Here is a 15,778-nt window from a genome sequence, read left to right as displayed (position 1 = left end):
ACTAATTTGACAGTTATAGATTCTCAAAACATATAAACAGATTATCTATATTTTACTCTACTACTAAAGGAGTAAAGACACAACACACAGTATCGATACTTACTAAAATCTTATTTTGAAACTGTGGAAGTAGTGATATTTCCGTTTTACGTTACACTTTGCATTAGCACTATGGTTTACCCCCCAAAGTAAGCATTATGCACCATGAAGCATGATTTGGATAAAGAGGAAGGTTAACTAAAGAGTTTATCGGACTAGTTTATTGCAAAACATCGTTGTCGGCAGGATTCGAACCTGCGCGGGGAGACCCCAATGGATTTCTAGTCCATCGCCTTAACCACTCGGCCACGACAACGGGACAGGAACACCTCCGACTTCACACGGTCTAGAAACTACATAGTGACATAATGATAACTCGCTAAAAGCTGAAGTCATACAGTCTATTTTCTATTAGCTGACACTTTATACTTCCATTCCACTACATTTTAGATGCTAATATTGTACTACTTACTACTAGTTACTTTGTAGAGATTTCATAAAACTGCTTTAATGATTAAAACGACCAATATAACAACGTAGAACAGCACAGTCGTGCAGGTACCAGTCCACTCTGTTTTCCGTTTCTGTTCCATTTCAAGCTCCTACAATGCCTGGGAATATAACGTCCATTTTAAAATCAGTAATTGATTAGAAAAAGCCATCGGCACATTTTTAAGTGCAATTGTAGCAAGTCAAATGAATCTGCCTGGAATATCAGTTATACTGTGTAAGTATAAAAGTAACAGTTCAGCAGGGCCCAAACAGTAACGCTGGGTTGAGATCCTCTTTGAACAGATTGTCAAACATCACCGGTGATCCAATAGAATGACACCCTTCAGTCGTCCAGTTACCTGCTCAGTACAGGTGTATTCATGTCCGTGTGGGAGCTGTACAGATCAGTTATTACCTACAGATCTCAGGTAAGAAGCTCAGGTGATGTTCCTTCATATATCAGGGAGCTCCACATAGTAACTACCTTGTTGGCCCAGTAAGTTCTACATATGTGCGGGTTAACAGGGAGCCAGCTTCTCTCTCGTGTAGGTGAGGTTTGTTTTTGCCTCAAATTGTTTCTGAAATAACTCTGAATATGAAGCTGAAGATGTCTCATTTAACTGTTAAGTTTTTATGTTAATTCGGCTGGAACATCATCCTCTAATTAATTCAATTAAATGCGTGATGGAAGTTATGTTTTGTTCTGTGCACCAAACTCCATTGTGATTTTGGCCCCTTTTCTCTGCCGTGTTTTTTTTTTTTTTTTTTTTTACATGAATAATGCACCATTTATTAAACGTTGGTCACTTTCTCAAAACAAGTCGGTAGTTTTGGTGAATTCGGCATTAAGTTTCTTTTATTATTACTATTTATTTTGAGCGGCATAAAAGCTGGTTAGCTAACGTTTACTGGTCAGTTTAAGTTAGTGGCTATGTTATGTTAGCTAGCTAGCAGACTTTAGCTAGTTGTTGGAGATTAACTGCAGGTTTGGGAAACATGTTAGCAGCAGCTCACCTGCCTTTATTAATGGTGAGGACACATGAACCAGGTACTGACACTATAAGGAGCTTATTAAGAGGTCTGAATATTTTGATCATTGTGTTTTTTACAGACAGGTTTGAATGTTAGCTAACGTGTGTTTGTTGGAGAGTGTTAGCATGACGCCATTACCGTGCTGTGTAATGTTAGCTTGTTAATACTAGCATCATTACAGCTGAATATCAGAGCACAGCACAGTTAGCTAACAGGCTCCATGTGTTGTGTTTAATACTGTCTCAGTATGTTAGTATGTCAGCATCTAGAAGGTCATTCTGAGCAGCTAAAGTAGTTTAACACACAATATGCAGCCTCAGTGTTGCTGCACAGAATGTATTCAGTGTGTTTTTCTCAGTTCTGATTTAATGTGTTATTTAAATCACTGCATTGACTCCCTGTGTGTCACAAGATTTAAGATTAAAATCATATTACTCCTGTATGAAGCACTAAGTGTTTTCAGGACTTAAGATACATTTGGTTTACTTTAAAAAAAAAAAGACACACATTTATTAAATCAGATTATAGTAGATTTTACAGTGCAGAGTGATGTGAGACTCCTGAAGTGATGTCATGCTCATGGTTACAGACTGCTATATCATTCTTTATTATGAAATTTTAATCCTGTAAGAAATCTTGTTTTTGCTGGACGTGTCTGTACTCTGATTACATCTTCTTTTTTCAGTTACAATCAGAATATATACACACACAGAGTATTTTTGGACTGCAGTGCATCATGGGATGATGTTATCACACACTGAATGTAAAGAGACGGCACATACATTTCCTGTAATATAATTTCCTTCTGCCATCTCAGTTTTACAGGAAGTGTTATTTTGAAAAGTTCCCCTAGCTGACAATGTTGACAGTCAGTAAGCCCACACACAAAGAAGTGTGACTCTGAACGTAGGATGTAGTACGCTGAACCAGTTTCATGCCTGAGCAGAAGCGTAAGTTTCCTGTTAACATTGAGGCTGGTGGTGGCTTCCCGTGTGGTGAGGTTCATTTCACCTGAACCTCCGACATTTTATTAAACTCTCGCAGCTTCACGCTCAGCTACTCTCCGAACAAACTCAAACAAAGGTCACCACTGAACATCAGGAGGGGAAGAATAGGATTTGGATTTAAAAAAGCATCCATTCATCTATTTCTAGTAGTCCCATTTTGTTAAAGAGGGACTAAAAAATAAAAGTTAAGGTAATCTTGACCTATTCTTCCCGTTGTAAATTAGAATTATGACACTTTCGAAATAATGAGATAAGAAATAAAAACAAATGACAAAAAGTCATTTTGAAGTCAAATCTACTTTTTGCCCCATAATTTTGAATTTTTATCTCATTATTATGACTTTTCATCTCTTATTTCCGTTTTATGAGTTGTTTCTTTTAAAACAATGAATTGTCATTTCTGCAGAACAGCAATCAAATTAACTTTTTTACATTGAGTTCTCCCAGTAAACAAGACACACAGCAGATAAAACAACATCAGCTCTGTTATAATTTATTATAGACAAATACATTCACTTCTATGTGCGTACGTAATGGAAGAAATTGTTAACGCTGAGCCAAATAAAATAAACTGAACTTAACAAAACACACCGTAAAAGGAGATGGAGACGACGATGGTGGAGTTACAGGTGAGAGGGCTGCCGAGCCAGTGACCGCTGTTCAGGCCTGTGTTTCAACATTTGTAAGTGTGAAACCAGTCGATATCTTTAAAAAGATCTCAGACCATTTTCAGACAAAACATGATCTTTGCAGTGTTTTTAGCATCAGCACAAAATTGAAAATTTAACCTAAAGAAACATAAAGTTTAAACTTATCTGTGGTTGACAGAAAACAAACACTGCCAACATTTATTCTTGTGACTGGGTTGCTAAACCAGAAATATTCTAGCATTCAAAATACAGAAACATTTGTGAATAACTGAAGTTTTCATCATTTTAATCCTCCACATTGACCTTTTATGAGTCTTAAAGAAACAAAACAAGAACCAAAAGTTTGCAGTTTTTCTACTTTTATTTTCAAATATGAAACTGGACAACAAACAAACTGGAAAACTCAGCTTGCGACAGTTTTCAACTTCTTGCACACAGAAAGCATCAGATCACTGATATTTGAAACTATCACAACTTGTAAGAAGTTCAACATCACTAGCTTTTCCTGTACTTAATCCTCCTTTGACTTATTTTCAACAGCGTCATCCTCTGTCCATCCTTTCGTTTCACATTATTCACATTTTCACGGCTTAAAATAAAATAAAAACAACAACATATGAAGAGTGCTGGCATGGATAAAAATAAAAAATAAAAAAGCCCAGACGGTCCTGAGTGTCTGTCTGTGGGGATTTCCCCATTTTCAAAATAAAAGTCCAGACAAAATGTAAATAGCACAGAGTAGGTGTTTCACTTCTGGTTTTAAAAGGGCACAAAGCTTCACTTCTCTCTGCAGCTAAAAGCGTCACAATGCGTCATTCGCACATGATGGAGAAACATTAAGGTCACACTTATCACGACATGTGACCAGATCAGGTGAATCTGGAGACACAGTTCTACAAAATGTGGTTTAAATCAGATTTTCAGACAATTTCCTGCCGTTTAAATACTAAACATATAAAATCAAAAAATCTGACATGGACCTGCAAGTTGGTTTTTTTTTTTAAAGATTGTATTTTTTTTTACTTTAGCTGCTGCTACTGTTTAATGTCTCAGATTCTAAAGACAGTTTGTTCCATCTGTTCAACACTAATCTATAAATATAGAATTTGTAAGAGGGAGTCTGGGCCAAATAAGGTTTCACTGTAATTTTCATACACGTGACACTAAAGAATATCCATCAAAACATCTAAAACAGTGCTTAAAAAAAACACAATATTGCATTCATGTTTAAAAATGGAAACATTGAGAACTTGATCAAAAAACAATTATCAACTGCAGTATCTGTACATTTAGTATCGTTCATCTCACAACAGCCTGCTCACTTTGAGGTCTTGAACAAGAACATAAAAAAGTAATCTAATAAATTGCATAGTGCAGTAAACACGATAGCCACTGACATGGAAATCGAGCTTTAAAGGAACAGTTCACCTAAATATTAAGAATTTACTCTAGTATATCCACACTGATATGAAGTCAGGTGAAGTGTCGTAGTCCACAAAACATTTCTGGAGCTTTACAGGATAACAGCACTGCAGCATTCTCCTCAAACAACCGAAAAGACAAACATATCCAAGTCTCCAGAAGCCCTGAGATCCCACATCCATTTGAAAAGACTTTACTCAAACCCTCCATGTATGATCGAGCTTCTGGGGACTCGGATCACAGCGGACGAGCCGTATGGAGCAATTTAATGTTTTCTTTTGCTGTGAAGCTCCAGAAATGTTTTGTGGACAACAACACCTCACATGACTTCCAATCAGCATTTAGAGTGAAAAGATGATGACTGAATTTTTCCTTTTTGTGTGAGCTGCTCCTTTAAAGTGAGACAAGGTAAGTTTAAAGAGAAGTAGAATGTATCATCTGTTAGACGACCCACCGCCCACTTTAATGCACTCGAGTTTTGTTGCTACAGTTCGGGTTGTTCCAGTGTGACTGACTAGCTCATGGTGGCTAATTCGAGCTAATGTTAGCAAACTTTATTTTGCTTTTTTTGCAGACTTGATGATTCTTGAGTGTGAAAATCGGTTCTTGACTTTGATAGAGGTAGTTTAACCCGTCTGCACCTCCTGAGCCACAGCCGCCAGCTCCAGGCGGTTCTGTGTCTCCGCTGCTTGACTGTCCGTGACGGACCGGCCCGCTCTGTGTCCGTGTCTGTTGTAGCTCCTGAAGAGTCTCTACGACTCTGTCCTGGTCCTCAGCTGAAGATCTGAAGGTGAGGGGAAGCAATTAATGGAAGTCTGTGATTATGATTAAGGGCTGTCCAGTTAAACCTGAATTTTGTTTTCTGCGTATTAATTTCTTTCCAGTTTTTTTTTAAATTTTTTTTAAAGATTGTTCATCTCCTCTGTTGCTCACTGGACGAATTATAAAGCTGAAGATTCACAAAATTACAGCTGAAGGACATCTGAGGACAAGTAAAGGATGTTTAAGAAGCTATTTAGTGGACTTGGGAGAACTCCCGGTCTTCAGGTAGCCAGTCTTCATCCTGCTGTAGACCTTTTCATCACCGTCTCTGCCTTCAGACACAGATGTGCTTCAACGTGGGTGTTTTTGACGACTTCGGACCCAAAGTGTAAATCAACATTAAGTCCTTTTTTTCAAGAGGTTTGAGCGGCGCGTCCAATAAAGTTTCTTTTTTTGGTGTTGTCTTGTTTCTGTCTCTGAGGGTGGTCTTCAAACACACCTGTGGTGGAGAAACCAGAAAATAAATTTAGATATAGAATGAAAGTGATAGTGAAACAGAAATGTGTAACAAAGTGCAATGTGGGCTGTAAATCCTGTGGAAACTCTCCTCAGGCATTAGTGCGTCTCAAAGCATATTCCATTACTTACATAGCTTATGAGGTATATGAGAAGCGCCAACATCAGCACTGCTGTGGCGACGATGACTAAGCAGGCGTCCGTCACCAGGGTTTCTCTGTTACTGTCTGGACAATCTGGAAAATGAAAATAGAAATGAGTTATTTAAAAAAAAAACCTGAACTGCAACACACAGCAGATCTAACTGAGGACGTCCTGAAGGAGTGTTTCTGCTGCTCTGGCACATTTTGAAGGCGTCAGTATCAGATGAGGAAACTTCAGCCACTTGAAAACCAGCAGAAAATCTTCTGAGATAAGTTTTGTAAAAAAAAAAAAACCCGAAAAAAAAAACCCCCTGTGAGAATCAGTTTAGCTGAGCAGCTTAAAAACAAACCAATCAGCAAAATCTAGATTGTGATGACTTGTTTTCTCTGCCGAGGTGATAAAAACCCGCGTATACTGCTGAGTCAGCTGACCCGGTTGTGAAGGTGCGAGTTTACGCCTCCCCACTGCACATAATCGCCTGATCTCAGCGGGTGTTAGTGGGACTTTTGACCAGTGGAAAAGGGTTTTTATACTTGAGTCTAAGTACTTTCTTTTCCTTCTGAAGTGGGTTTTGTGTGGGAATGTTTAAAACACAGATGTGCTTCACAGATGATTCACCCACGTCTCAGACAAACATCTGCAGAACCGGGTCAGAGTCTGGATGTTTCCTGGTTCAAATCAAAAGTCTCTGGTGTGTCTGTGGGTGTTTCATTTCTACATCAAATGTTTTCCATGAGGGAACTGGGAAAGTTCAGAAGACAAACCCATGACGCTGCTGTGACCCGAGCTGTGCCTTTTACCTGTCAGAATGAGGCGGATCTCCCCGTCCCGGTTCTGTTGCCCGATAGGAGCCGACAGGTGACAGTTGTACACGCCGCTGTCGGCACACGTCAGGTTGGACAGGAGGATGTTGTGCGACTCGCCCAGCAGCTCCACCTGTCGCTCCACCCCCTCGTACGAAAGCGTCGTGCCGTTGGGGAGGTCCCGGGTCAAAAGGCCGCTGAGTCTGGGCGCCGGAGGCTGTCCGACCTGTGACATCATCATCAGCATCAGCATCATCATCATCACAACAAACTAAAGCTGTAGGCACAAACAGTAGCTGTACCAGCAGTGGAGGAAGTACTCTGATACTTTAGTGAAAGTATCAATACAACACTGTGAAAGTACTAAAATACTACTCTGAAAAAGTAACTTCTGACTGTGTGAGCAAAAACTCTCCTGCTACTTAACATTTACTCAACTACTGGTGAAATAAAACCACTGTAACTGCTTCCTAAACTAAAAAGAGTAATAGCTACATTTACTCAAGTATCCAGTACAGTTTCTACATACTTTGACTTTACTTGAATATTTCATGCTATGCCACTTTACACTTGTACTTGTCACATACATGTATAGTTGTAAGTTACTTTTCACATAAAAATACACATACTAAGCAGTAACAGTACTACCAGCAGTACACAAAGTAACTACATTAAAATGCTCTTACACACATTCTGCATTTTGAGTACTTTTTACTTTTAGTAATTTTTCAGGTTGGAATTTCAACTTGTGATGGAGTATTTTTAGATCATAAAAGTACTAAGAGTACTTCTTCCACCTCTGCCAAGTAAACACTACACTGAGTAATAAATACGAGATCATATTTATTATATTTTATGACATATGCTGTACTTTTAGAGAGTGGAAGGTAAAACAGAAAGGAAAAGTGACTTCAGAGTTATTCGTCTTTAAAACAGCCAATGAGAGGAGAGTATGTGGCCTATTGATCTTCTGCTTCCCGGAGCTTCGCAGTCTTAAAAAATAAGTATTTTGCGTGAAAACACACATGAAGTTAAATGTTTTTTACCTTGTACCACCTCACTGCCATGTACTGGACTCCAGGCTCGGACACAGCCGTGCACTGAAGAACACAGTCGGAACCAGATGTGGACAAGGTGTCCAGGGCGATAGACGTGCAGGTAGCAGGACCCACACCTGAGGAGCACCAGAATCCAGACGTTAGGGTTCATTCAGGGTTCATGTTAGGTTGCACCAAAGCGACAACACGCAGAAATGCAGAGAACCTTTGAACTAGTTTGTACAAATATCATGTAGTAAAATAAAAAGTGCATCATGTTTACGGTTGAAACTTACACAGTGACAGCAGAAGAACCAGGTTCAGGAGAGCTGGAGCCATGATGATGATGTCCAGGAGCTTTTAGGGACAGTTCGGTGAAAACGAAACGGTTTGTACCGGGCTTATATACATATATATGTGTGAGGGCGTTCCACTTCCTCTAAAGAAGCGGGACTTTCCCATACGTCATCAAGAGGCGTGGCGTTAGATGTCAGATCGCTGTCGGTGAGCGCGGGAGACTGACGTGCTCCTTCTGGACTGAAGCCGGCTAGATTCACGCTGAACTGTCTATTCACGGCTCAACTGTTCTCCGCCCTCATCGCAGCTGCGGCTCGCGCTCTTCACTCGCTCCACCACTACACACCGACTCACGCGACCACACCACTCTCACAGTAGTGTGTTAAACGCAGCGTGCGGTGCGTCTCATCACATTAGCAGTTTTTCCCAGTTAGTGGTTAGCCACGAGTTACCGTATGAAGCTGTTACATCTCCTCCCCTCGCTCAGCCTTCTAGGTAAGTATTTAAACTTCATCGACTTGAAAACATCTCATCTGAGGAGGTTTATTCTTGTCTTGGTAATCTTTGCTTGCCGATACCGGTCACGCCGCAAGTTGTGTCGTTTGAAACTCACGCACGCCAAACTCCATTTAAAAAACTGCGCACTTAATGTTCCACTGTACACACAACTCCAATAACCGTTGGCGTGAAAAAGTCGGCATGACAGATAACCCCTGTGATGTTAACTTCAGATTCAGTATTTTAAAAAAATAATAATTAAGCGGTGGAACTACGTTTAACTTGAGCCGAATTGAAGACGACGTCTTGCAAATTGAGAATATCTATTAGAGGTTTTGCGATACTTCCTAATGACAGAGAAGCGCGATAAAAACTATATAATTTGAGTTTTTTCGAATGAAGTTCGGCAACAATTTGTAGAGGAGACTACATTAACGCGCTGATGTCCGTATCAGCAAATAAACTGCGTGTTTTAATCACGATTTGTTTACTAATAGGACTGATTACAGTGCACGCGACATTCCGTTTAGCTGATGTTAGCATAGAAGCGCTGAGTCATCTCACGGCAGCAGGTGCTGCATGTAGTTATTACTAACTATTTGATATTTTACTACTAAAGTAACAGTCTTGTTGTCCTGATGCCTTAAGCTAACTTTAGCAACTAATCGATGTAATAGCGTGTAATTCGGTTGTCACATTGCTAAACTTTAGCATAACTAATGATGAGTATATTGAAAGTAAAGCTTCCTGCGGGATTTCCCAGTAGTTTCCCGGCAAGAGGGGCTTTCAGTGAAGGCACAGCAGCTCGGAATTCCCTCCATGAGTTGTTTTGGTGCTTTCATGTGGTTAATAGTTTTTTTTAGATTAAAGTTTGATTAGTTTGCTTGAATTTCCTTGTTTAGCATCTTTAGTTTTGTCTAAAGAATGTTTTGCAAACTGATTTCCAGGTTTGTTTTTGGAAATCAGGCATGCAGGATTTCTTTGCTCTGTGTTTGATTTTAGGAAAAACAATATAATAGAATACATTCTTTTGTCATTGTTTCAGACAACACAATGAAACTCAGGTAGCAAATAAACCATGAAAATCATTAGGACGTGCAGGCTTTAGCCCGGTTGGTCGAGCAGGCGTCCCGTGTGCAGAGGCTTCGTCCTCACTGCAGGGTTTTGGGTTCGAGTCCCGGCCCAGGGCGCCTTGCTGCATGTCACCCACCCTCCCTTTCTCTCTCTCTCTCTCTTTGTTTCCTGTCATCTCTGAAGCTGTCCTATCAATACATCGATTCAAAGGCCAAAAAAACCCCTTGAGACTCAGAGAGTTACCACACGGAAAACACACAGTAGTATGCAAAGCATCAACAGAAACATAAAGAAAGCCAGTGAAGTCTGCAATGTCCCCATTCATTCATTCATTCATTCATTCATTCATTCATTCATGTATTTATTTATTTATTATTTTTCAGGTATGGGTTTAAAGTAATTTGTTGTTCAGGTGTTGTCTCCCCAGTCCCTAGTGTGAAGATTTAACGATATTAAACAGATGACTGCAGGTTTTGGACAGCAGGGTTTTGAATCTGATGTTTGGAGCGATCTAACACATCGTGTCTCTGTTTGTAGCGGCTGCTCTGTTGTTTGTGATGGGAAACTCGGCTGTGGACGAGATCAGCAAGCATTATTCCTGCTGTGAACTGAAAATACAATATGACGCAGACTGTGAAAACACCTGGCTGATCAATGACGGGGTAAAATGAACTTTCAGACTCTGCATAATGACAATCAGCCGGTGATGAGTTCATCTCTGTTCATAAAGAAATCTTTGTTTCTATCTCACAGAACTTCGCCCTCTCCAAGACAAACGAGTGCATACCTCCCTGTGTGAGGATCCAAGATGGAGTGATGACGCTGGGTCAGTGTGTAGCTTTTGACGCCATCGTGGTGTGCAAGGTAGGTCACCACAAACAAGAACATCAAGCAGACAAAGAACATAGAAGTCTTTTTATTCAGGTCTAATCTTCACTCCTCTGTTAACAGAAGCAGAATGTGACAACTGAACAAAGATTCAACTTCACCCCCGAAACGTGCGCTCGTTCTGGTATCGCTCCAGGAAACCACGGTGGGTCTTGTTTTGTACTGGCAGATTTCTGATACGATTGTATGTAAAGACTTTTTAGATCATTAAATTCAGTTCGGCCTCTTTCTGCAGCGACGCTGAGCTGCGCAGGTTCGTGTTCGCTAACACAATATCACCAGACTCCATTGAGAAATCACATAATTTTAAAAGTTGCTGCATGAGGAAAAACTTTACACTTCTGCAAACTGGCTATGACTAATTATAAATCATTCTCAATACATAACTTTCTGTAATTTCAGCACAAATCAACTGAAGACATAATTAATGGAAATAAAATTCATGTTTTACACAGAAGTTCTATAAGACAACAGGCAATTTTTATAAATACAGTTACCAGTAACCACTATATGCAGCTCATTTTGTCCCTGTGGAGAAAGTCCCCAGACTCCCTTAACAAATGTGTCAGTTTAGTGAGTTGTTGTGTTGGAGACACTTTATAAACTCTGTGAAACTCTGTCTCTGACTCATTCTGCATTATTTGGACCTTCTTGTGAATTCGGCAAATGTTCTGCTTAAATTCTTTCTTTATTTGTGTAGAAAACTAAAGGACTTAGAGCTTTCCAGCAGATGGATGTTGATATCAGGTCTGAATTGCCTCTTAAATGACAAACTAACACCGACACTAATAGTTTTGAAGCTTATACATTTCTTTTTTAAACCTAAATTTAAAAGGCTTTTGGATGACGGCCATGTTACAACATCTGAGGCTCAGCTTCATCTAACATGCTAATATCTAACTGTTAGATGTTAGCATTTAAATATGGGCACAGTTGACATTATAACAACTTTAAGTCTTGTTAGTGTCTCATGTCTGTTGAGATTACAACTTGTTGTTGTGTCTGCAGGGTCCGTTGGGTCGGTGCTGCTGGCTCTGCTGATTGGATGGTTTGTGAAGCACATCTGCTGAATCCTCCAGACAGCGACTTTCTACCAGTGCTGCTATTGATGGTACCACTTCCAGGGAACTTTTCTTAAACTATGGGTGTGTCATCGCTTTTGCTTAGTGCCCTCTGCACTTTATTCTATGGTACCATTGTTTTATATCACTCATGTTTAGTTGTAGCTGTAGGATTGTAGGTTAATTCTTAGTTCATGCATGAATCTACCTCACTGACTCGCCATGCAGTGTCTTGCAGACAGTGTTGTCATGAACTTATTTTATGCAAAGCTTAAAGCAAACATATTTATCACGCTGCCTAAAGCATTTAGACATTAATAGAATTTTTTTTTTTATTGCAAAAGCTGAAATTATGCACATCAGTTTTTGTCTCTTTATCATTAGTTCTTTGTACACAAAGACAAAAATTGTATTGTATTTTCCCCTGAAATGCAAATTCATATCATTTCACTTGTGCTTTTCTCAGGGCTGTATTTACTAAGAAATTACTGAAAAAACAGTGATTTCCAGTTTAGCAACAGGTTTATTAAAGGTGCAATATGCAAGAATTTACTTTTAAAACATAAAAAGAAAAGCACTGGCAGTCCAACACTCCCACATTCCTTGAATCTGTAGCTCAGAATAGAAGTGCATTAACTTGAATGCATTAACAACATGGTTTGAATACACTAAACACTTAATAAATACTTAATAACACAGTAAATACAGCCCCGGGAGGTCTGCTGTCCAAAGAGCAGGCTGCCAAACTGACGTTTACAGGTGGCACAGTGGGATGAGCTCCTGGTTCCAGAAGTGAAACTCTCATTCATTTTTCAGTTTGAAACATCAGTACAAAATGATCAGATGACATCTAACCCTGTTACAGAGTTACCTGTGAAAGTGTCGGCAGCAATAATACCACTTAGCACCACGTTCAAAACTGTGTTTGCCAACCGTTAGCCTTCATCAGTGACGGAGCCAAAGTGAGGTTGTTACAACTGTGAGATTTTAAGGACCGTTTGCTGCATTCTGGTGACATTTAAAGAATGAAAATAACAAAATAATAGGTAAAAAAAACTTGAAAGAGTCCGTGTACACCTCGGATGCCTGTCAGCTTCTTGATGGAGGTGCGACTGATGTGGCAGATGTTGAAGCTCGTTTAATTTAAAACTTTACAAAGTGGCGTTCATCTGTGAATATTATCTTCATGAACAAATCCTGTAAATATCATAAACTTGTGTTTGACACACAGATTATTTCCAGCATCTAATCCCATCAGTGTGTTTGTCGAGGGCGATGCTAACTCTCGCTTTATCTTACAAAACTACGTCACCCTGCAGCACTTTATTAATCCCAGCTGTCAGTCGCTCCTCTGATTGGTTACTTCTCCTCATAGACTTACATTGAGGATGACTGTTTACAGAATGATGAAAACACTTCCTGAACCAGCCGGCTCGCTCACTGTGCCTTCCATGAGTGATTTTTATAGCTCACGTAAGTTTGACTTACTTTTAACTTGAATTTCTCAAAACATCTCAAATAGATTTTTTTCGTACTGGACCGTTTAATGTTTACATGCAGCTAACAGACACATAATATTGGGACATTTATTTTGCGTTCTTGCTAATTTATAAACAGGACAGTGATGTTGGGTACATGGATGTAATTATAAGCTAATTAATTGATTCCAGTTTGTAAAAGGTCTAAAATGTTGTGGGTCCAAATTCTCAGTTCCAGGCCCTCGTCCACAAGTTCACGAGTATTATCACTGTCAGTTTGTGTCTTCCTCAACAAAAATACTCCCATATCATAATACACACTCTGAATTTACAATTGCCAATAATGCTACAAGCATGTAGCATAGTCATCCTGGAAGGTGTTTTTCTAAAATATCTATTTTCAGTGACTTTAAACACCGTTTACAAAAAAAAGTAATACCTGTGAAGGTGTGGACAAGAGCCTCAGACTCAGGTTTCATTGAAGGAATTAAAGGAAAAGAAAAATCACTGCCAGCTTCGTCCCGATCGACATATCATGGCCACAGTTGTTTAAAGGGATCAACATCCAGTGTGAGTGGAGCTGTGGTCAGAGAGCGTCGGAGCAGGAACGAGCATCTGATCGCTGCACTGTGGTGGAACCAGACTTAATGCAAATTAAAGCAGATTTAATGCCAGTAAGAGCAGATATGATGAGGGGAAAGTTTCATTGGGCTGTTTGTGAGAGTCGCAGATCGAGAAATTATGATAGTAATAAACAATCCACGTTTCCTCTCAGTGTTACGTTACATATCAGAATAGTAATTAATTTTAAACCTGACTTCACCTGAGCAGCTAATGGAAGTTTGACTATTATTAATGTTGTATATTGTGTCGGTGTGTGTGAATGTGTGTGTGCATAATATTTAAAAAAACAAAAAATAAGCTATTTCCCTCTTTAAAAGAATATGAAGCTAAAACCTTCCATGTTTTTCACAACACTATCGTCTTTACGATCACTATCTCAGCCTGTTTTTCATCTCGCCGTCTCATCTTTGGGTTTCTCACCCGGTGATAACAAAAGATATCTGCCGTTTTAAATTTAGGTTTCAGTTCATTTCAGTCCCTTCATCAAATCTTTCATTCAAACTAATCAATCAGGATCACAGATCTGGTTTGTAACTTCAGTATTTTAGCTCCTCTGATGCTCTTTCCTGCTTCACGACTAAAACTGATCACATCTCTCCCATCGGGCATTAACCTCTCTGCTGCTCACATTTCAATTAAAAAGCACTGAAGGGATTTTCCCTCAAAAAGAGCCAAGTAACAACACCAGCACGTTGTCATGCAGGTCAGGAGTGAAAATGGTGCTTTTGTTGCTCTTGATTTTTTTTTAGATTTTTATCTTTTTGTTTGCTGAATTTGTATTTGTATTCAATTTTAGCCCCTTAAAACATGATGGGACTGCACTGTCTGTCTGTGATCCCTGCTGAATGAACAATGTGAAACCAACACTGTATTACATAGATCTTTCTACTGTATTCCCTAATCTGTCTCTCATGTATTCATAATCATTCCCTTGGACAAATCATGTGAATTTTGATATTATTTTTTATGAACCCTAACAGCCTACATGACAAATCCAGACAGATTAATACTGATGTTACTGTATCACGATTCACTTGTAATCATTATAAATTAAATAGTTTTATTTTATATAAAAGGGATCAAAAGTCATGTCCAACTCTTCCTGTCGTGTCGCTTCATAAATGTCCTCTTCTTAATAAATTATTTTAAAAACTTCTCTGCAGTCTGTCTCATTTATTAAAACAACATTCTCTGATGTGTCGTTTGTTTAAGTTTAGATTTTAAGTTTCATGAGCAAAACAAAATGTTGAAAAAAAATGAGAAACTTTCAAGTGAAATTTTCTGAGAAGTTCAACCGAAAAAAATTAAAGTCAGGTGAAACGTCGTCGTTTGCTGAAGCTCCGGAACTGTTGGACGACGACGCTTCACCTGACTTTACATCCTCAGGAGGAGGAGAGGAGGACGTTATATCCTCAGGAGGAGGAGAGGAGGACTTTATATCCTCAGGAGGAGGAGAGGAGGACGTTATATCCTCAGGAGGAGGAGAGGAGGACTTTATATCATCAGGAGGAGGAGAGGAGGACTTTATATCATCAGGAGGAGGAGAGGAGGACGTTATATCCTCAGGAGGAGGAGAGGAGGACTTTATATCATCAGGAGGAGGAGAGGAGGACTTTATATCCTCAGGAGGAGGAGAGGAGGACTTTATATCCTCAGGAGGAGGAGAGGAGGACTTTATATCATCAGGAGGAGGAGAGGAGGACGTTATATCCTCAGGAGGAGGAGAGGAGGACTTTATATCATCAGGAGGAGGAGAGGAGGACTTTATATCATCAGGAGGAGGAGAGGAGGACTTTATATCATCAGGAGGAGGAGAGGAGGACTTTATATCCTCAGGAGGGGGAGAGGAGGACTTTATATCCTCAGGAGGAGATAACTGGGTGAATTGAAATGAATTGAAATTTAAATGAAAGTGAAACCCTTGAACAGGTTTTGTCTCTGAATTTTCTTCCCT

At 39.5% G+C, this 15,778-nt stretch overlaps 1 protein-coding gene and 1 non-coding gene across 2 annotated transcripts; both read right to left on the bottom strand.

Moving 5' to 3' along the window:
* Positions 1-273: 273 nt before the first annotated feature.
* Positions 274-355, bottom strand: trnas-aga. The gene has a single exon. It is a non-coding gene; the product is annotated as a tRNA-Ser (tRNA).
* Positions 356-3,562: 3,207 nt separating this feature from the next.
* Positions 3,563-8,356, bottom strand: cd83 (CD83 molecule). The gene is made up of 5 exons (XM_037074365.1): positions 8,201-8,356; positions 7,914-8,041; positions 6,865-7,093; positions 6,053-6,156; positions 3,563-5,903 (listed from the first exon to the last, which is right to left on the bottom strand). Exons 1-5 carry the CDS (start codon positions 8,241-8,243, stop codon positions 5,739-5,741), a joined length of 669 nt encoding a protein of 222 aa, XP_036930260.1. The 5' UTR covers positions 8,244-8,356; the 3' UTR covers positions 3,563-5,738.
* Between the last annotated feature and the right edge of the window lie 7,422 nt (positions 8,357-15,778).

The sequence above is a fragment of the Acanthopagrus latus genome, chromosome 17 (genome assembly GCF_904848185.1).
Source record: "Acanthopagrus latus isolate v.2019 chromosome 17, fAcaLat1.1, whole genome shotgun sequence".
Taxonomy (NCBI): domain Eukaryota; kingdom Metazoa; phylum Chordata; class Actinopteri; order Spariformes; family Sparidae; genus Acanthopagrus; species Acanthopagrus latus.
This window is presented reverse-complemented; position numbering and strand designations above follow the sequence as displayed.